General features: G+C 29.9%; 1 protein-coding gene across 3 annotated transcripts; it reads left to right on the top strand.

Annotated features, from left to right (window-relative positions):
• The first annotated feature begins 375 nt into the window (after positions 1-375).
• On the top strand, positions 376-17,475 carry LOC134832685 (cytohesin-1). Of its 3 annotated transcripts, none has more exons than XM_063846797.1 (8): positions 376-555; positions 875-948; positions 15,004-15,136; positions 15,753-15,851; positions 15,915-16,014; positions 16,072-16,246; positions 16,308-16,724; positions 16,781-17,474. In XM_063846797.1, the coding sequence occupies exons 1-8, from the start codon at positions 486-488 to the stop codon at positions 16,931-16,933; spliced, it is 1,221 nt and encodes a 406-aa protein (XP_063702867.1). In that variant the 5' UTR covers positions 376-485; the 3' UTR covers positions 16,934-17,474. The 3 variants fall into 3 exon arrangements, with proteins under 3 accessions (XP_063702867.1, XP_063702865.1, XP_063702866.1); XM_063846795.1 differs by lacking the exons at positions 376-555; positions 875-948 and adding exons at positions 10,336-11,097; positions 13,673-14,914 and having other exon boundaries at positions 16,781-17,475; XM_063846796.1 differs by lacking the exons at positions 376-555; positions 875-948 and adding exons at positions 13,158-13,589; positions 13,673-14,914 and having other exon boundaries at positions 16,781-17,475.
• Positions 17,476-22,303: the final 4,828 nt, after the last annotated feature.

Genomic DNA, 22,303 nt, shown 5'->3' with positions numbered 1-22,303 from the left:
TTTCATAAAATACTAAAAATTAAAGATTATACTTCGAAAAATTTTAAAATACAAGATTAATGTTCATAAAATTAAAACATTACTCTATACTGCGCTTCTTTATTAACTGTCAAAATAATCAAGAATAAGCGACTGTCATTTCTACCGTAAAATATTTAATTGAATTAAACATTTTTTTTATTTTTACTGGTTTTTAGCGATTTTCTTTAAAAAAAAATATTTATTAAATAAAAATTTTTAAATTTAATTTTTATAAATAATTTTTTTAAATTTTTTAATAAATTAATTTTTTTTATGAGAAATTTTTTTACCGTTCGCTCATAAAATTTATTTTTAATTCACATACGGTACGGTAGTTAGTAAACGGCAGCCATTGCTGTAGTTTCTTTAGTAAACAAAAATACTTCAAATCTTGTTTTTTTCTTATTTTGTCCCATTATTAATGAAAAATTTTGCGATTTCACTCGTTTTCGACGCCAAATAAGATGCAGGAAATAATGGAAAATTGCTCGTACAACAATACAATATCGTCGCAAGACAATTTTACGATGCCAGGTATGCAAAGACAGAGAACATTACCAAAAAAAAAATTGTTTATGATTCATCAACTAAAATTTATGTTTCATTCATGCACACAAGTTTCCAATGACTCCCATTCTTGATCGCGTATCAGTGTCACAAACACACCTCGCAATGCATAAATAACTTATTAAAGCGGTAAAAATACCATTTCTGTAAATAGAATAAATTTGTCTGTGAATTATGTATGAATGGAATAACAAAGGGGCCATAAAATTAAAGGGGAACCTGTTGTTGTTGTTGTTGCTCTTTGATCGTCAACTCAATATCATATTAATTTATCTTTCATTTGTAGATTTAACGCCGGAACAACAGAAACTCTTGATTGAGCTGCGGAGGAAGAAACAAGAGCTGCTGCTGGAAATTCAAGTAAGTCCAAAAATTTTATTTTTTTTTTTTAGAAAAATGTTGGAAGAGTCAATATTCGGTGAAATATTACAAATATGGGTCAAATTGATAACGGAACACGAGTTGGCTTATCATCAATCAGCCGACGAAAAAGTGATGAAAGGCATTGATATCAAATAAATACGTTAAAATTGACATTCGATAATGTTCCCATCGGACTTAGCGATGCATGAAATGTTTGTTGACTCACAAAATTGTTGTTGCTTATGGTGATTACTGATGATTCATCAACAAACAAAGTGCATTCATGTAAAATATTGAAAATAAGTGCAATGAATTTTTTTCGTATGTTATTCAAAGAAAATTGGAGAAACGATAATTGGATAATTAAAATGATGGTTTATGTCTTTGTCGTTTCCCACATTTTATCGCAATGGACAGTTGATTGTGAGATATTTTTTTAGAAATACATACTTAAATTATTGGATGGTTCATGTTAATGCAAAAATTTTCCAGTAAAGTTCATGTTTTACTGGAATTTCGCGTATTTTTGTATATAGAGTTTGAAAATTATAACTGCGTTTAAAGTAAATTAATTTTTTTTGAAGCATTGATTCTCTCAAAAATAATTTTCAATTTTTTTTGTCGTTTATTTTGGTAAAAACAAAATATTTTAAGATTTTTAAACAAAAACTTAAAGGATTGTTCAAATTCGAATTATTTTTTTTCCTAAACTTAACTTTTTTTTTCAAAAAATTGTAAAAATATTAGGATATACCTACTAAAAATGAACTTTCAAATTTGTAAAAAAATTTACTTTTTTAGTATTTTAAGAAATTTAATATTCAATAGAAATTTCAGAAGTTTTTGAAAATTGTTCAACAAAAAAAATTCAATATTTTTTTAACAAAATAATTTTACATTCGATATTTTATTATTCAAAATAATAAAAATAAGTTGAAATGTTTGATTAGTAAACTGATTCAGTATAATGATAAATGATTATGAGATTTCGAAGAATTTTCGGACTAGTTCAAATTTTTTTTAGTTATTCTTAAAATACTTAGGATAAAAAAAACATTAGGAGAAAAAAAATTGACGATAATAAAAAAAAACTCCGATTGTTTAGTGCATTTTAAGTTACGACCACGTAGTTAGGTTGAACTTTAACATTCTGCTCAATCCAAGACAAAAAATGATGGACACGAGCAAACACACCAGGATAAGTTGAAATGCAATAGGCAAAGCCAAAATTAACGATACCGATTAGTACAGGTGTTCCTGTTGATGGTAAAATTTCTCCAAAAAGTGGTAGATCTTTAATGTTAGAGCTATTTCCTCTTACAAGCAATGCACCACCAGAATCGCCTCCACAAGTGCCTTGTAGTATATCCGAAACACAAATGTGTTGATCTTCGATAAAACTATCATAAGGATAATAGTCATTGATGAAGAAAAATTGACAGAAATCATTGTCTAGGACATAAATATCAGCGAACCGCCTTTTATTTGAAGTACCACTAACTGTAATAATTTATAAAAATTGAGCATTTTATGAGATACAAAAAGAAAATTCATACGTACGTAAAAAATATTGTCCAAAACCAGCTACTTGAGCAGCACGACCCGTAAAGTTATTTGTGGGCTCTGATTTGACTACACTAATAGGTTTAATGTAGTCACTAAATCCAACAGGCTTCTTGAGATTTATGATAGCAATGTCATTTAGGAACAATTTATTATCATAATCTGCATGCTGTTTGACAAGTAATTTATCAGATTCTTTGGTTCCATCGATTACAATTATTTCGCGACCCACTTCTTCTGGATTGTTAAGATCATAAGCACCCAGATGTATTTCGATGTGATGAAATGTCCTGAAAAAGGAAATTTTTTAATTTATTCATTTTTTTTTATAAAAGAAAGAATTATTTTTTTACATATTAACACAGTGAGCAGCAGTCAAAATATCGCGAGATGAAATTAAAGATGCTCCACAAATGAATATTGCATCGAAGAGACATTGTCCAGCTGCATCAATTTCTATGCAAATAAAAAGAACGACATGCCAAGGAAATTGTTTTCTGCTAGCTTGACTTCCACCGATGATTCGACTTTCAGGAGCATCTCTGAAATTGGAATACTCTGAAAATACTGGATACTTTTTCGGAAATTGAGCGTAATATTCCTCAATTGGACGGGCATCATTGATGTTAAGTTTATAAGTATTTGTAGCCGTCACACAGATAACTAATATCAAAATCAATTTTAGCATTTTCTGAATTTTAGGTTTTAATGTTTTTTTTAAGTTCACTTTGTTAAAGTTTTCAAATTGTACTGAATCTTCTGGAAGCTGAACTGCCAAATATATACTTGTTTTTAAGAACTGAAAAGTAAATTGTCGTCAATGGACAATATTGTGAAGATAAATAAAAACATCTGAATAACAACTGAATATAAACTTTATTCGGTTTTATATTGAAAATATTTATTTTACTTGTTGGTTTGCAAAATTTTTTTTCCTCATAAATAATTTTTTAAAATTTTTATATGATGAATAAGCTTGGCAAAAATATGCAAATGCATATTTTTTTTTCTTTCGTCCTAATGAAAAACCAAATATAGGGAAATCTGTTTCATGCAATTTCAAGTCTTTTGAGCCCAACTTCATTTTGCATATTTTAACTTTTAGTGTACCTATATTTTGCGTAATTTGAATATAATTTTGCATATTTCTTGCAAAAATTTTTATTTTTTGAAAACTTAAAAGTTAAATTTTAGATATTTATAATTTTTGACCGTTTTTCGACAAGGATGAGTAAAATTTAAATAATCAAATTTATATGGGTTCAAAAAATACTGTTGAATTAAGTTTTTAGAAAATTTATTCGATTATGTATCGACTTTTTTCCTAAATTTAAATATATGTCAAAAAATCTTTTAAAAAAAATTTTAAAATTCAAAATTTTTCCAAAATCTGCCGTTTAAAAAATTAATATACCTAAAATAACTTTTCGTATCATGGGTTTCTGCCAAGACTAAGTGTTTTGTAGAATTAGTCCACATGAGTTCCATTTTTGATGCTCAAATTTTGGTTTTTGAAACAAATTACTAAAAAAAAATGCGGTACATAATTTTTTTTTCAACCAAAATAGCATTTTTTAATTGCATATTTTGCCTATAAGTGCATATTTTCCAATTTTAAATACATATTTTATGCGCATAAAACTCTTTTTTAAACGCATATTTTTGCCAAGCATAATGATGAATATTGAAAAAATTTTAGTTTAGATAAAATTATTAAAAATATAATATGATAAAAATATATTTAGATAAGATAAATTCTCATCAGAAGAAAAAAAATGTTTACTTACATAAAAATTTTAATTTAGCAAAATTATCAGAAAAAGAAAATCAGAAAATTTGGTTCCAGCAATACTTTATGCCGGATTTATTGTTTATTTTTGTCATGTAGTATATCAAAATTACATTGGGAGAAAAAAAGTAACGCCTATCTGGCGATTAAAAAAAACCCGTTATATGTTACTATATTCTAAGAGATGGTGGTGAGCCAACAAATTATACAAAATCTGGTGAGCCAAAAAAACATTATCCTTAATAATGACGGGAAAAAATATCTTGTGAGATTTAAAACAGAAGGAATCGTTCCAGAGCAAAGAGTAACACCGACATTTTTTGACGATGCCCACTTGAACAATTTATATGTTCTTGAATTGTTTTCCCCTATACCTAAAATAAATGGGTTTCCCCATGAGTTCCATTTTTGATGCTCAAATTTTGGTTTTTGAAACAAATTATTAAAAAAAAAAAATTTTTTTTTCAACCAAAATAGCATTTTTTAATTGCATAAAATTGCATATTTTGCCTATAAGTGCATATTTTCCAATTTTAAATACATATTTTATGCGCATAAAACTCTTTTTTAAACGCATATTTTTGCCAAGCATAATGATGAATATTGAAAAAATTTTAGTTTAGATAAAATTATTAAAAATATAATATGATAAAAATATATTTAGACAAGATAAATTCTCATCAGAAGAAAAAAAATGTTTACTTACATAAAAATTTTAATTTAGCAAAATTATCAGAAAAAGAAAATCAGAAAATTTGGTTCCAGCAATACTTTATGCCGGATTTATTGTTTATTTTTGTCATGTAGTATATCAAAATTACATTGGGAGAAAAAAAGTAACGCCTAACTGGCGATTAAAAAAAAACCCGTTGTATGTTACTATATTCTAAGAGATGGTTACAAAATCTGGTGAGCCAACAACATTATCCTTAATAAACGGGAAAAAATATCGTGTGCGAGTATAAACAGAAGGAATCGTTCCAGAGCAAAGAGTAACACCGAAACTAACGATGCCCACTTGAACAGGTTCTTCGATTGTTTGCAATCCCAAGATACCCAAGAGGTCAATCTTTCGTTCAACATTCATGAACAACGCACCACCAGAATCACCTTGACAAAAGCCTTGGAGCAGACCAACAGTGCAAATGTGCTGTTTTTGAACCAGAGTGTTAAAACTTGGTAGACTGCCTGAAAAATCACCTTCTATGAAAGACAGGCCACACAAATTGTTATCAATGGTTCCAACATTAGCTTGTCTCATTTCGTCCACTATGGTAGTTGCTATGTAACAAAAAAATATTATGAAGTTTAAATTAAATTCTAATTAAATGTAAAACGTACAGAATGCTGTTTTTCCCCAACCAGTAACTCGACAGTTTCTAAACTCGAAATTGGGATTTGTTGTGTTGCTTGGTAAACTAATAGGTTTTATGTAATTGCCTAGTGGAAGTGCTTCTGTTAGTTCTAAGTTTATGACGGCGACATCGTTTGCAAATGAGTTAGGAGAATAGCTGGGATGAACTTTGACAAGACCCTCATAAGGATAAATAAATCTCTTTTGTCGACCTGGCTCTGTTACATCAGATAAGTTGTGAGCTCCTGCAATAATAATAATCACCAAAAACGGGCTATAAATAAAATAAAAACTAAATTTCTACAAAAAAATAAAACTTTTTGAAATAAGTTACCCTGCCACGCAATGAGCTGCAGTCAAAATATCGCGACTGGAAATAACTGAACCGCCGCAAAAATTGGCAGTTCCACAATACCAAGCACTTGTTACGGGATCCCAATACACTTCGGTGCAAATGTAAATTGCAACTTGGTGTAAACCTTCGTTATTTGGCACAACAGAACCTCCAGCAATTCTAGTTTCGGGTTCATCTCCAACAACGATGGTTCGATTTTGTATGAACGGATTTTTTCCAGTGTATTGATCAAAATATTCTTTGATAGAAGGAATTTTAGAAGGTTTTGTCTTTACGCTAGCCACGCAAATAATTATCAGCAAGAGCAGTTTTTGCATCTTCTTGACTTTTTAACTATTTTTTTTTAAGTTTCACTCAGTTGAATTTTTAAACTGTACTGAAGCTTCTGAGGTCTGAACTGTCAGATATATTCAATTTTTTTTTCGAGTGAATTGTCGCAAATGTTTTAATAAATATTTTATTGATAAATAAAAATAACACCTGAATTTGACAATTAAGTTAATATTAATTCGATTCGATATAAAGTCAAAAATATTTGTATTTACAAAACTTTGTTGTTTACTGCAAAAGATGTTTTTCATTTTGTGATGATTCATATGCTAAGATATTTGAAAACTGTGCTCAAAATATAATATTTTAAAAATTGAAAAACGAATATGGCATGAGATTTTTTTACAGTTTTGTGTTAGTTAGTAGTCTAAACTAACTAAAACTTAAATTTTTTTTTTGAAATGAGCATTTGAATTTTTAAACAGAGTGTTTAAGTACCTTTTTGACATACCCAACCAAACTAAAAGTGGTTAAAACACTGAACCTCATTCCAGAATTTTGAATTCAGATTCAAATTAAATTTAGGAATAATTTAGGCCTAACTAACACAAAACCATCAATGCCAGTAAGTCAACATTTTTAAAACTGAATCCGTTCAGAGGTGAGACAGCAGCAATTGAAATCAACTAAACTCTACTTGAACGAGCCCGAGAGTTGACGTACCTGGGCATCATGATTGATGAAAAGTTTCGATTGAACCTGCATGCAAAACTTGTTATAAGAAAGATGAAAGCTGATTGGTCGACATCATCTGTAAAAACTAGACCCATCAAAAAAGTGAAAAATCTCATATCATTTTTTAAAATAAATGACGATATCTGGTGCCCTGCTGAATTGTTTGGATTTTATAGAATATGTTATTTTAGGTTATTCCAAAAGTTATTCTTTTTATTTCTGGTACATATTCATAAGAAAACTTAAAAAAGTTGTGCGATAAAAAAAAACTCAGATTTTTCAGCGTATTTTAAGTTACGACCACGTAGTTAGGTTGACATTTAACATTCTGCTCAATCCAAGGCAAAAAATAGTTGGAACGGGCAAAAACACTTGGATATTTTCCAGTACATACAACCATGCTAAAACTAAGGACACCGATTAGTACAGGTGTTTCTTGTGATGATAAAATTTCTTCATTGTGTAGTGTGTCTATCCCTGTACTGTTGCTTCTTACAAGCAATGCACCACCAGAATCACTTCCACAAGTGCCTTGCGGTAAATCCGAAACGCAAATATGTTGTTCTTCAATCAAACTATGATAATGGTAAAACTTATCAACGAAGGCTAAATCACAGTTGTCATTGTGTAGAACACGAACATTGACGGATCGCCTTTTGTTTGAAATACCACTAACTGTAATAAATTATATAAATTTAGCGTTTTATGTGATACGAAAAGCAAATTCATACGTACATAAAGAATATTGTCCAAAGCCAGCAACTTGAGCAATACGTTTCGCGAAGTTATTTGTGGGCTCTGATTTGACTAAACTAATAGGTTTAATGTAGTCACTAAATCCAACAGGCTCCTTGAGATTTATGACAGCAATATCATTCATGAACCAAACACTATTATAATCCTCATGAGGTCTGATTAGTAAAATATCTGATTCTTTGGTTCCATCGATTAAAATTATTTCGCGACCCTTTTCTTCTGGATTGTTAAGATCATAAGCACCTAAATGTATTTCGATAAACTTAAATGGTCTAGAAAAACAATGTTCAAAATGATTAAACATTCTTAAATGAAAAAAGAACATTCTTAAATGAAAATTTCTTACATATCAACGCAGTGGGCAGCAGTTAAAATATCGCAAGATGAAATTAAAGATCCTCCACAAATGAATAGGGCATCGGACAGACATTGTCCAGTAGCATCAACTTTTAAACAAATGAAAAGAACGGCATGCCAAGGAAATTTTTCTCTGTCAGCTTGACTTCCACCAGCAAATCTACTTTTGGGAGCCTGTTTGGACTTGAAAATTTCGTACCTTTCCGGTAATTGAGCATATAATGCCTGGATTGGACGGGCATCCTTGATGGTGAATTGATAAGCATTCGTAATCGTCAAACAGATAACTAGCATCAAGATCCATTTTTGAATTTTGAATATTCTCTTCATTTATAATTTTTTGTAAGTTTCACTTTGTTGAAGTTTTCAAATTGTACTGAATCTTCTGGCAGCTGATCTGACAAATTTAATATTTTTTTTTTAAAACAGAACAGAAAAGTAAACTGTCGTCAGAGATGAATTTTTTGAAGATACAAAAAACAGCTGAATCTGAATAACAACTCAATATAAACTCGATTCGGTTTCAATTTGAAACTATTTATTTTACGCTTTTGTTTAAAAAAAAATGTTTCTCATAGAAAAAAGATGTTTTAAAGCTCTGGAAATATTTGTGAAATATATTGGTTAAGCAATGATATTATTGGTGTTAGTACCTATCAAGCTTTAACGTTTTAAAAAGTTTTTAACGTTCTTTATTGATAAAGGTGGTTTTATTTCTAGGTGAATGAATCATTTATTTTTTTGTTTTAAGGAAATGATGACAAAGAAAATTAATTGACTCATAAAGTTCTTTAATTTTTTAAAAATTAATTTAAATAACATTGAAATTAAGTCAAGAATTAAAAATAACAAAAATCATAGAAAATTAGCTTTAAAGGAAGTTTAAACCTAAAATTATTATTTTTTTATATTTTTTAGAAATTAGGATTTTTCAAGTTTAAACTTTAAACTTTATGGTTTCCTCTTCTAAAAAAAATATTTTAAAGGAACAAATAAAAATATTAAGCAAAGAAGGAAAATTTTTGACACTTTTTTTATTTTTAATTGAAACGCTAAAAAAAATACAGTTTCAATTCAAAATATTATCAAAAATTAACCTTACTTACTTTATATCGAATTTAAATGAAATATAGTCACGTGACCAAATTTAACTTCTATTTTGGGAAGAATTTCAGAAACTCTATCTTTCAAATTTTGATAAAATGTGAAAATAACGAAAATTAAGATGACTAAAAAAGCATAAAAATAAAATTTTGAGTCTAATCTAAAAATTTATTAAAATTAAAAGAACTTCAACATAACCAAAAAAAAAATTCTCAACATCACGCACTCCCATTCAAATCTGCCAATTTTAAATATTTCAATTTACATGAATGGTACTCACTGGCACTGCATCGTTTTGTACGTCAATTATCTCTTCCTATACGAGTTTTTTTCAAAAAAAAATTCCTCAGCAACTCTCTGCCGCGTTCCTCTCTTTTTCTTCGCAAGCAAACCGAGAAGCATAACGGCAACCGAGAGAAATTGAAGAGAGAACGCGCGCAAAATCTAACTTGCCACATGGGAAAAAATTTCCCCTTTTCACACAGAATTTTCTAAGCACGAAAATAAGACATAGAGCGTCATAAATAAATGTCTCTCTTATTTACGCAAGATTAGACAGCAGCATGCACTTGACGCGGAGAAACACTTTTTCATCTCTTTCGGATAGTTCTTGACTGACGTGCACGCCATATGTTCGTGACGGAGAACGCAACTTCACCGCACCTAGAATTTTACGACTTTCGGGTGTTTTGTTTTTTTTTTTTTGATGTTGCATGAAACGAATTGTAAACAAATCAATGGCTGCAAGACAGATTTATAATGATATAAACAAAAGTCGTCGTATGTGCGTTGCATAACAAATTATTAACTAGATCAGTTCTTTTTCGAAGCGATTCTCGAAACCAATACACGAACTGAATTTTGAATGTGGTTTCAAGTGTTTTGCTGCTAGTTTGCTCTCTCTCCCCGTTTTTTGTGCTGCTCCGTTCCTTACTCACATTTGATGTTATTATTATGATTATATTTAGCCATACATTTGCCGTTCTCGTCGTGCCCGATATATCGGAATTTCTCAGTTTTCGGAGCGCAAAAAGTATTAAATTGAATGTCTCTGTAGTATTTTGCTCGATTCCGTCGTACGGCAAGGCAGTCAAGGTTGTACAATACGCGAGACAGGTAGTTCGATCAAATTTACTTGTTTCTCACATAGATATATGTTCATTTTTTTGTGTAAAATAAACTAATAAAAAAAGGAAAAAGTGTGCACAACGCGACAGCCCAAAAAAAAGTTATATTTTTATTATTTTTTTATTCAAATCGCGCGAAGAAAATGCGAGGAAAGTCAAAATTCGGGGAAAAAAGACTGAATCATGCTCCGTTCATCACCTTCAGCAGTACTTAGTGTAGTCGTCGTTGTATTGTCATCATTGCCATCATTATTATTATTAGTCGTAGATATGACCGAGTCTCAATTAATCACGACGAGAACGGGAAATAACCTCTGAAAAAGAAAGACATTATCGAACAAAAATCGAATACAATGAAAAACAGTTGATCAGATAAAAATTAGTGTAGTGAACATTTTTTTTATTTTCTTATTGAATGAAAGGCGAGGCGACACAATGACGACGACCTGATCGAATTTAAGTGTGAAAAAAAAACAAAAAATTAGCGAAAAAAGTTTCAAAAATAGCACATGAAAGAAAATTTTTTGTGTATATGAAACAACAACGTGCGGTTGAGTTTCATTTTATATCCTGATAACAACAGTCGTCGGCGTAGTAGTGTAAAATATAGATATAGAACGTCACAACGCCAGTTCCGATACGATACGCGGAGCAGCAAGAGCATCAGCAGTAGCAACAACGATAGCAATAATAATAATAACACCAAAGTCACACACACACGACTCACAAAAAAAATGTAAATGTTTGAAGGAAAAAAAATGTGTACATATGTCAATGTGATAAAAATTTATAATGCAAACGAAGACGACGAAGAATTCATTACAATATGTTATGTATTTTTGTGCTGTTTGTGTTCGTCATTCAAAAGGCTTCGCATTCGCAGCCTCCTACATAACTGTGAAAATGTTTAAAAAAATTATTTGTGATGTGATCGGTTTGACGTCTGTCTGTTTTTATGAGTTTATTGTTATTTTTTAACTGAAAACTGGGAAAAAATCTAAAAAAAAATAAACAAAAAAAATCGATTAAAAATTTCTAAACATAGTAAAATTAATAAATAAATAAAAAAAAATTAAAAATTAAATTCAAAATTAAAAAGTAAAATATTTTTAAAATAAAATCAAGAAAAAAAATTAAAATATTAATTATTATTTTTAAATTAATTATTTATTTTTTTATTATTCAAAAATTTACGAACCACAAAAATTTATTAAAAAATTGAAATAATAAAAAATTATTTAATTTTTAAAAATTTATTTAAAAAAATTTAAATATTTTAGTTTTTAGTTGATTTTGAATTTTTCATTTTAATTAAGTTTATTTTTTTTAATTATTTATATATTATTAAAAAAATTTTAAAAAATAAATCAATTTAAGACAATAATTTTTAATAATTGAGACAATTTTAAAAATTAAATAAATTATTAAAAAATTAAATATTAATAAAATTAATGAAAAAAAAAATAGTGAAAAAACAACCAAAAATGAACAACATAAAAAATTCTGAAATGCGATTAAAAAAATCATTCAATGTCAACTTTCAAAAAAAAAAAAATTCGCTTGCCTCATTCATAGAAAAGACGACGACGTAATCATCAGCTCACTCAGTCCCCGTCCCAGTCAGTCGTGCGTGTGTGTGAACCAGAGATGAAATGAAAAAAAATATCATATCGAGAATTCTTTGAATGCTTGATTAGATTACTATTTTGCTGTGCTCTAGTTATATATCGTTTCGTACGCACATTTTTTTTTTATTCGTTTATTATATGTGTGAACGGGCGATCAAACAGACAAACAAGTCATTTCTCACAAGTGTGTTGTTATAGTTGTTGTTGGTATTTTTTTTTTGTGTTGCGTTGTAAGACGGAAAGAAATAATAATAATAATTGCGGTGGTATTTATTTACAAAGTCAATATTGAGTATCAAAGCGAATCAAAGAGCGAGAGAGAGTGCGAAAAATATTTAGCGATCATCGTCTTTTTGTCATCTTTGATGATGATGATGGTTTTTTTTTTGTAGATTTAAGACGATAAGACGATTACTTGGGTACGTTTTGTGACGGAAATCGGGTCAAGTGATGGCAAAAAACGTACGGAAATCAGTTGAATCATACAAAGCTTGAGAATTTAAACAAAAAAAAATATTTTTGGATCGTTTTAGATAATAATTTAAACGAAAATAGCAAAAATTCAAATCAAAGTGACCAAAAATGTTTTTAAAGTGCTCTTAAAAAGCAAAATTTGTCAAAACAATCCTACAATTAATATCAAGTACTTAATACTTGACCTAAAAATGACAGTTTTAAATATTTTTCTTATCGAAATTTATTTTAAACATTTAATTTTATTCAAAATTGAGTTTAATTATTTAAAAAATTTAAATTGAAAGACTGTAAAAAATTAATATTTTGATAAATTTCGCATAAATTGCTCAAAACACCGCGAAATTAACTTCCTTTCTCGAGAAAGTTTTGTTCCAAAGAATAATTCAACAAGAAAAATGCCTTTCCTAATTAAATTCACTCCAATTTCACGACTTTCGCTTTAAATCTCATTAGTTCCCCAATTAGTTCAGAGACAAATACGGTCCATTCCGACTGAAATCCGATTAGCAATTTGTTTATTGATGATCGTATATCTTCACTTTCAACGTCAAAACCAGTAAATTTGGTTTGCAGATGTTTCTAATTAATTAAAAAACCTTCTTGGCTACTTTTTTTTTCCACTGCCTCACATTGCCAAATGCTCTTCTGTTATCAATAACTTATCAATCCACCAAGCCAGACATTTATTTTGCGTCGTGCTTCGTCGTCGATACACACAAGAAATAAAAATAAATAACAAATGAGTGTTCAATGAAACCTCCGTAGACACAAGCCATGGCAAGACGAACGTTTTTATGGTGACATCATTAGTATTAGACTTGTGTTTCTACGCGAACCAAGTGCGTCAAGACTTTTAAAACTTGAATATTTGATAATTATTTAGTCATTCTGCGAGTCTTATTTGAATAAGAACGAAAAAAAACAAACTGCGAAGATAAACAGAGGTGACTTGTACGGCTTTCTGCGAATTAATTGAAAAATATACAAATGCGAGAGGAAAACGTGCTGTTTTTGTCTGCCATTGTCTCGGTGTGCTTCGTGAATGTTAGAAGAAGGATAAAACTAGGAGAGTGATTTATTGGCTGAAAATTCTCCGAGGAAGTGCAAAAAATAACAAATTGAAGTAATTATTGTAATGAAATTTTCGTCGCTGCAGCGTTCGGTGCTGTCAAAGCAGCAAAAGTGAGATAAAATATTTTTTTGCAGATGCCATGCCGGAAGTAGTGCATTGAACTTTGACTAAAAAAAAAGAAGAAGAAAAAAAAATAAATCTTAATAAAACGAAAAATTTACTATGATAAAGTGCCTTAGTGATAGTTGTAGACAACGTACGAAAAGTAGGATGCAATTAGCCATCCTACGTGAATCAATTGCACAAAAATGTTTAGTCCGCAAATAAAGGGCAGCTGCAGTCACGACAAGAACCCGGGCGTCCTTTCCGTGTGGTTCTCGTCGTTACGTCGCCGCCCGAAGAACGAAAAAAATGCCTCACAAAACAAAAAATTACAAAAAAGTTGCATCGACTTGTCGGAAACCTCCAAATTTTACACGTCCATTGACGAGCATGGTGGCGGCGGCGGGGCACGAGCGTCTTCCAAAGAGCAACTTTTGCAGTGTGGCGGCTCCGAGTGTCCTCACACGCCCCACAGTTTCAACAAAGCCACAAGTCTTCCGCCCGTGGATGTTTCGTCGCCGTCACATGACAGCAGCACCGCCTCTTCCTCGATCTCGTCTTCCCTGACAGACCGTTCGGGGGGTGGCCTCTGTTCAAATTGCTGCCAATTCTCGACGTTGTCGAAGCACAGCGAAATCAAGTTGATCAACAACAAGGACGAGGTTCGACTGCTGGCGAAGACGAAACCGAATGGCGATAAAATTTACGCCTTCCGGAACCGGGAAAACATCAAAAAAGTCACGACAACCACAATAACGCGCACAACTGTGATCAATAAGCAGAATCGCATCGGATTCATTTATGCGTCGGGCGAGGATGCCATGTCGTCGTCGTCTTCGGCGTCGCCAACGCCAACTCATTTGCCGGAACTGAGGCAACTTTTGGCACAATCCGGGCCACCGGCAACAACAACAACAACGAAAAAAACGCTTAATACAGGTAACAACACACAAAGTACACAAAGTCTAAACACCCTACCATCGTATCATCGCAATAAAATTAGTCGTAAGGAGCTGCAGCACAATAATTCGACGAACCACGAAGCAACTAGTCAACAATCCGCATCGACAAACACGAGCACCAGTACGCCCGATACGTCGGCCAAAACGCGTCAATTAAACTTGCTGGACGACAGTACGCTGGAATTTATCGATAGCGGGAACGGTAGTGAGATTTTTGGGGATCGCGAATGCACGCATTTGTCGTGCAAGCATTGCAAATGCAAGAATCAATTTAAGTCGGCACCTGAATTGTACTTTCAACAGAACAAGGAGGTACAATTTATTGACTCTCTTCTAACATTTTTTTAAAGTTTTCTGTTAATTTATTGAATTTTTTAATAAAAACTATTTTTTTTTCGCAGCAAATTAAAGACGAACTCATTGAAGTAGTGGCGGAAATAGAAACTCACGAATCTCAAGATGACAGCAAAAATTCAAGTAAAGACAGGCAGCTGACAATGGGTCGCAAAAAGTTCAATATGGATCCTAAAAAAGGTAAATTTTTTATTTATTTTTTTATTTTATTTTTTTTTTAATTATTGGATAAGAACTTTAAGTTTTTTTTTATAAATAAATTAAATTTTAATTTTTTCTAATTTTTTTTCCTAAAAAAGTTTTCAATGACAAGTTTTGAAAAACAAAATTGATATAAAATAACTTTTTTTAATAAAATTATATTTAATTTAGAATTAAATTTAATTTTTAAAGTAATTTTTATTTTGTAATTTAGTATTTAAAAATTGTAACTATTTCGAAAAATTAATTTTTTTAATTTAATTTTTATTTTATTTTTAAATCTTTAAAAATTTCAAATATTAATTTTTCGAAATCAAAACTTTTTAAAGAATTTCTTGAATTTCATGGAAAAAAAATCATAACAAGTTTAATTTTTTTAATATTTTCTTCATAAAATTTTTAATATTGAATCAGAGAAAAAATTAAAATAAATTTCAAGCGGTCTTCAACTTTAAGTAAAAAATTAAATTTCAAAAAAAAAATTTAATTTTTGAACTTTTTTATTATTTAATTTTTTTTTAATTTTTAAAATAAATTTTGTAATTATAAATATTTTATTTTGAAAATTCTGACTAAAATGTAATTTTTTTTACAGGTATTGAGTTCCTCGTGGAGCACCAACTACTGAGGATGGACCAAAAAGACGTCGCTCAGTTCTTGTACAAAGGCGAAGGACTTAACAAAACAGCTATCGGTAAGATTTTTTTGTGACTTTTCATCATTTATAACGATTTCAATGAAAATTTTCTTCTTGTAGGTGATTATCTGGGCGAACGAAATGACTTCAATGAGCAGGTCTTGAAGGCATTTGTGGATTTGCACGACTTTACCAACCTTATTTTAGTGCAAGCGTTGAGGTTTGTTTCAGTTTTTATTCAATTTTACAAGAAAAATCAAATTTTTTGTCATTTTAGGCAATTTCTTTGGTCCTTCCGCCTCCCAGGAGAAGCTCAAAAGATCGATCGGATGATGGAATGTTTCGCTCAACGCTATTGTCAATTAAATCCAGACATTTTTACCAACACAGACACGTGTTACGTCCTCAGTTTCGCCATTATCATGCTGAATACGTCGTTGCACAATCCATCGGTAATTTTTTCCTGTTTTTCAGCAAAAAATATTTTTTAACGAAATTTTGTATAAATTTTAGGTAAAAGACAAGCCAACAGTTGAGCACTTTATCACAATGAACCGCGGAATCAATAACGGTGGCGATTTGCCGCGAGAACTGCTGATTTCGCTGTATGACTCCATCAAGACCGAGCCATTTAAAATCCCGCAAGATGACGGAAACGATCTGATGCACACCTTTTTCAATCCCGACAAGGAAGGTTGGCTGCTGAAACAAGGCGGTCGTTATAAATCGTGGAAACGTCGATGGTTCATCCTGAATGACAACTGTTTGTATTATTTCGAATATACGACAGACAAGGAGCCACGCGGAATTATTCCACTGGAAAATATCAAAGTGCGGAGTGTGCAGGACCGGAGTAAGCCACATTGTTTCGAGCTGTATGCCACAGAAAATAACATCATTAAAGCGTGCAAGACGGATTCCGAGGGAAAAGTAAGGATTTTTTCTAAAAAAAAATATTTTTTTTTACTAAATATGTTTCTCAACAGGTCGTCGAAGGCAAACACACCGTCTACCGCATGTCGGCAGCTTCCGAGGAAGAACGCGAAGAATGGATAAAATGTTTGAATCAATCGATCAGCACAAATCCCTTCTACGACATCCTAGTGCAGCGAAAAAAGAAAGCTTTTGCAAATAGTTAGTATTTTTCAACCGTCACCCCACTCCATCTCATCATCATCATCAAAGTCATTTTCATCATCCCAACTATACACAAAACTTACTCATTACAGATAGTCCTCCTTACATATACTTTAAAAATAAATACAATTTAAATGTCCTCTAGTAAAATATTTAATGCCATTTTTATTAAAAATATATATATTATATTATATATCATTATATCAACAAGAAAGTAGCTATATACTATTTAAAAAATTAATTATAACCCACAATTGGGCCACGCGTCAAGGAAGAAAAATTAAAGAGTATTATTTATAAGTGATTTTGAATTAAAACCTCCCGAACCTTATATTAAACGAAAACTTATAATGAAACCAGCGGACGAAAAAAAGGTCCAATCTTCCTTAAAATTTCGCGAGAAACAAGTATTGTAAATAAATAATAATAATTAAAATAAAATAGAACTTCTGGCTTAAGAAAAAAAAATTACATAGAAATTTTACAAAAAAGAAATAAATTTTAGAGAACAAAAAAAAATACAAGGAAAACAAATTTTTACTGAAAAATTAGTATTAAAAACAAAAATTAAAAATCAACCGCAAAAATTGATGAAATTTTGTTAATTTAAATTAAATGTTGCTTCAGCTTTTTGTAAATTAAAAAAATTGTTAATTTAAAATTAAATTAAAAAATTATTAAAATTGGAAAAAAATAATATTACGCTTCGATTTGAACACATATTTGAATAAATTTTGCTTGCGTCGCAAAGACGTTAAATAAATAAATTTTCTCTACAATTTTTAGTCAAAAATGTTAAAGTTAAATTTTTCTCAATATTTTAGTAAAATTTCTTCAATATTTAATTTTTTTACACAAAATTTAATTTTTCCCTATAAAATTTCTCAAAAAATAAAAAACGTTCGAAAATAATTTTTTATTTAAAAAAATATTAAATCAGATTTAAAATTAAAAACAAATTGCATTAACTAAATTATTTTCAAAAATTAATCATTTTAAAAATTTTAATAATTACTAATCACGTTTAAAAATTATAAAAACATTTTTTTTTTAAATTAAATACTTTCAAAAAAACAAAAAATATTTTTTTTTTAATTTTAAATAATAATTAAATCAGTTTTCATTGATTTTTCTAAACAAAATTAAGTTTTTCCCATTTTTTTATATAAAATTAAAAATTTACCCAATAACTAATTAAAAAAAAAATCTAGAATTTATTTATTTTTTAAAACTAAGTTAAATAAATTACTAAATCAGGTCTTTAAATGGAGATTTATGAATAAAATCAACTACCAGGCAACTCCATTCGCTCCACCAAACATACTCAACAATCGATGGAGACGCCTGGTTAAAAAGCTTTAATCCCATAATTCTCTCGTTTCGAATAAACAAATATAAAAAAAGGAAAAACAAGCTTTAAAACTCCTTAAAAAATACAAACAAAATATTTTGAAGCGATCTGAAAAGACTGATGTAAACAGATTGTAATAACTTTTTTTTTAGTAGAAACCGTAAATTAATTAAATTTGATTAGAGATTATCTAAGGATTTATTTAAACAAATTTTACAAGATTGCAAAACCGCATCTTGTTCTTAAAAAAATAATTTTTTTTGTAAGCTTATTTATATGAAATCAACAAAAAAATCTATATATATTGTAAATGTAATTAATTATATTGTAAAATGTGTAAAAAACGCATAATTTATGACAGCGGTCACAAAACCTGTGTTATTGTTTGTAAAAAAAAATAAACGGTTATGTTCAGGTTGATAAAAAAAATTAAAGTAAATAAAGTTAAATTTATACATTATTATATATTGAAAAATGCTCTAGTTTTCTGAGGCATTGCCTAACTCCAGCAAAAAAGGCTTCTTATCTTGTCATAAAACACACCACTTGATAGCTTGGCTCCACGCATTTGTCACCGCACTAAAACATCACACACAAACAAACAAACAACACAAAAAATTCATTGAAACCATTTTTAGCAGCACGTAGGGTCCCGTATAGCGCATCGTGCATAATCAGATCAAACAACAACATAAAATAAAGGCACGTCGCTACAGCGCATATTCACCACACACAAAGATGGTTAAAATTTTTTCATTCATGTCTTTCTCCGTGTGCCGTGTGATTTTCGCCCAAAAAAAATTTTTTTTTTTAGTAATCATCATCGTCATATTGTCACTGTACTAAAAAGTACGATTGTTCGGTCGGTGGTCGGATCGTGCGTTTTAGTACAAGTACAGAACAAAATGTGGGAGAAACAAAAAAAAAATTGTTAACATCATCTTTGTTACGACGACGACTCGCACTTGCACACACACACTCACCAGAAAATGATGCGAGAATAAAACACGAGCACAAATCTCATCATCATGTTCAGAAATGAAACGAGCAAAAAAATGTATTTCAGTTGTAAATGTGTGCGCGCACAAACAGACACTCAGGCACATTAACACACACTTTCGCACACAAACACAGACACACAAAAGAGGCAAAGGCAATGAATAGGGCACAAGGCAGGAAAATTAAAACAATGCACCTTTGTTTTCACACCTTTGGCCTTTTTAATATTGGAAATGTTATGCCAGCGATGGAGAGATGACGGCAAAGCAGGTTATTATATTAATTTTAGAAAATGTTACAAAATTTATGTGTGTGAGCGCGCGATGGAGAGGGGTGAGAGGCTCGCAGATACTTTTTGGTAGAAGCTCGCAACGAGGAAAAAAACAAAAGAAAATTGATTTCTTGGCTGGCATTCAAGAATCTCGTGATTTATAAAGGGGAAAATTGTTTTATAAAAGAATGAAATAGTGCTTGCCTCGTCTTCTTTGCCATGTTCCATGCCGTACAAAACCAATTTCATTAAGAACTTGTCATAGATAGCTTTTACATGAATGTTTTTGGCAGGAATTTCACATAAAAAAACATCAGAAGCTCGCATCATCATGGATGGCTTGTGCTTTATGAGACCAAAAGGCGACCTACAATGGCAAAAGCTCGTGATTTATATTTTTGTCAGCGTTTTCAGATAAATTAATTCCGGTTGAGTTGTGACAATAATGTTGTGATTCAAGAACGTTTTCGAAAAAAATTGCTTTTCTTTTTTTTTTGTGGAGAGATCGACCGACTTCCGATATTTTCGAGTTTTTCTCATTTTTTTGTGGTTAAAAAAGTTTTGTTTTTTGTGGGAACTAAAATTACAAGAGATTTAGTAAATTTATGACACAAAAAGTTTTTTTGAGAAAATTTATCTTTCTCATCCCACTAGAGGCCATAACATAATTTTAGCAGGAATTCTTGTAAACTTAGAGTTTTAATTTCATATAATAAAGGAAAAGATCATTAGAGACTGGAAACTTTTGAAGCTTAACAAAAATATCAGTTACAAACGTGTGAAAAAATTTGCTTTAAGAGATATTTTTTCCAAACTTAATTTTTTGTTTAAAAAAAATTCATAAAAAATGTTCTTTTTTTAATAAAAATTTAATTTAAAGATACAGAATTTTAAATATGCAATTTTTTTTTGTCTTGAATATTGGCCGTTAATCATCAGAATATGCAACGGGACTCAGTAATTTGTCAACGGAGCTTCTGTAATAATTCCGAATATATATATTTTTATTCGAAGACAAATGAGCAAATCCCACTTGCACATTTTGATGATTTACGGCGAATATTTAAGTCAAAAATAAATTTGCATATTTTCAATTTCGGATCTTTAAATGAAAATTCCTTCAGAAAGAGTAGTTTTTTGTTGAAAAATCCTGTTTAAACACAACATTGAGAAGAATTGAATCTAGAAAAGCGAATAAAAGCATAATATTATTTTCAGACACGTTTCTTTAAATGTAAGAAATGGACGTTTTTTTATCTTTTTTTGTTCAGTAGAGACTTAAATATATTTTTTGTTGAATTTAGTGCTTTTTTTTTGGATATTTTTGAATTCTGGCAATGTTCGAATTACTCAAATCTAAAAAAATTAGAGTTGCAGAATTATTTTTTTTTTGATTCGATTGTGTTTGCTCGTATTTGAGGTAAAAGTCATATCGACCCATTAAAAACTCATTTAAAATTTATTTTTTTTCGAATTTCATTGTTAGGTTGTTAGCCACATTTTTAAATTTTGAGTCAATATTTTTAATTTTTTTTTGTGGCTCACAATGAAAATTGGAAGATTTTTTTTTATTTTTACTGAAACTTTTGTCAAAAATCCAAAACTCTTGGATAACTAGAAAAATCTCGAATTAAAATTTAGATTTTTTAATTAAAATTAATTAATTATTTTTTAATTATAAAAAAAAGTATTTTTTTGTTGTCATTAAAATATTAGATTAAATTGTTAAATATTTTAATTAAATAAATTTAATAAAAAAATAAATAAATTTAATTAAATATTTCAATTTTCTAACTAATTTTTTTTTAAATTCTCTTCTATGACATCACAAAAAAAAATAATAAAATATAGCTTGTTGTTCAAAAAAACTTTTGTTACTTGGTGCGTCGTCGATTATGTTGGAACGATTCCATGCCAGCGAAAAAGAAATATTAAGGAAGCAACTCTTTTCTTAATAAAAATTCATATTTTTTTTTGTGCAAAGTATGTCACAAAAAGTCGTAAAAAAGTAACCATCTGGCGTGTCCCATCTTTCTACAAAGTTCATAGTATTAACTCGCCACACTCTCAAAGCTTCAATATTAATACCATCATAGAGCTCCGTATTTTTTTTTCTTTCGTCGTTCCAATCTTCAGGCATTTATTTTATTTTTTTTTCTATGTTCGGCAAACATTTAAACAAGAAGAATTCAATAAGTGAGTGGAGGAAAAGTGACAATCAATATTAAAATAGCTGCTCAGTTAACTCCGCATTTGAATAAAATTTTCATTTAGTCAAACTTTTGCCGTGTATATAGTTTCGTTCCGTTGTCCTCGTTTTGCCTTTTCTTCTTCTTGTTCTTCATTTGCTCTGCGTCGTCTTTGATCTTTAAAACACGATATGAAAAATTCAAATTATTTCTTATGCTATGCATCCGTTATTGTAAACGGATATTTTTCAATTTTATTTTACGACTTTATCCGACTTTGCCTTCCTCTGCACGTTCCGCCTCGTCGTGCCTTCCAAATGTTGCCAGCAAAAAAAAAAGTAAAAAATAAAAAAAAAGAGAAAGCGGCAGTAAAAGATAACCTTATCTTACGATACTAATCTCATACACTTTTTCATATTCACCGCACCAGCATTTTTCCTGTGCCAAAAAATAAACTCTTAAACCACTATACTCTTGCTTTTGTGTGTTTTCTGCTCTGCTCTGTGACGTGTGTGTGTGTGCGGTAAATGTTTAATTTTGCAGAATCAATTTTCATTAAAAA

Source organism: Culicoides brevitarsis, chromosome 2 (genome assembly GCF_036172545.1).
Source record: "Culicoides brevitarsis isolate CSIRO-B50_1 chromosome 2, AGI_CSIRO_Cbre_v1, whole genome shotgun sequence".
NCBI lineage: Eukaryota > Metazoa > Arthropoda > Insecta > Diptera > Ceratopogonidae > Culicoides > Culicoides brevitarsis.
This window is presented reverse-complemented; position numbering and strand designations above follow the sequence as displayed.

What these genes read in the sequence shown, in the direction of transcription:
- LOC134832685 (XM_063846795.1), top strand. Translation starts at nt 13,847, where the DNA reads ATGTTTAGTCCGCAAATAAAGGGCAGCTGCAGTCACGACAAGAACCCG. An exon ending in ATTTTAGTGCAAGCGTTGAG is followed by an intron (nt 16,015 to 16,071) that starts GTTTGTTTCAGT and finishes TTGTCATTTTAG; the next exon opens with GCAATTTCTTTGGTCCTTCC. An exon ending in CGTCGTTGCACAATCCATCG is followed by an intron (nt 16,247 to 16,307) that starts GTAATTTTTTCC and finishes TATAAATTTTAG; the next exon opens with GTAAAAGACAAGCCAACAGT.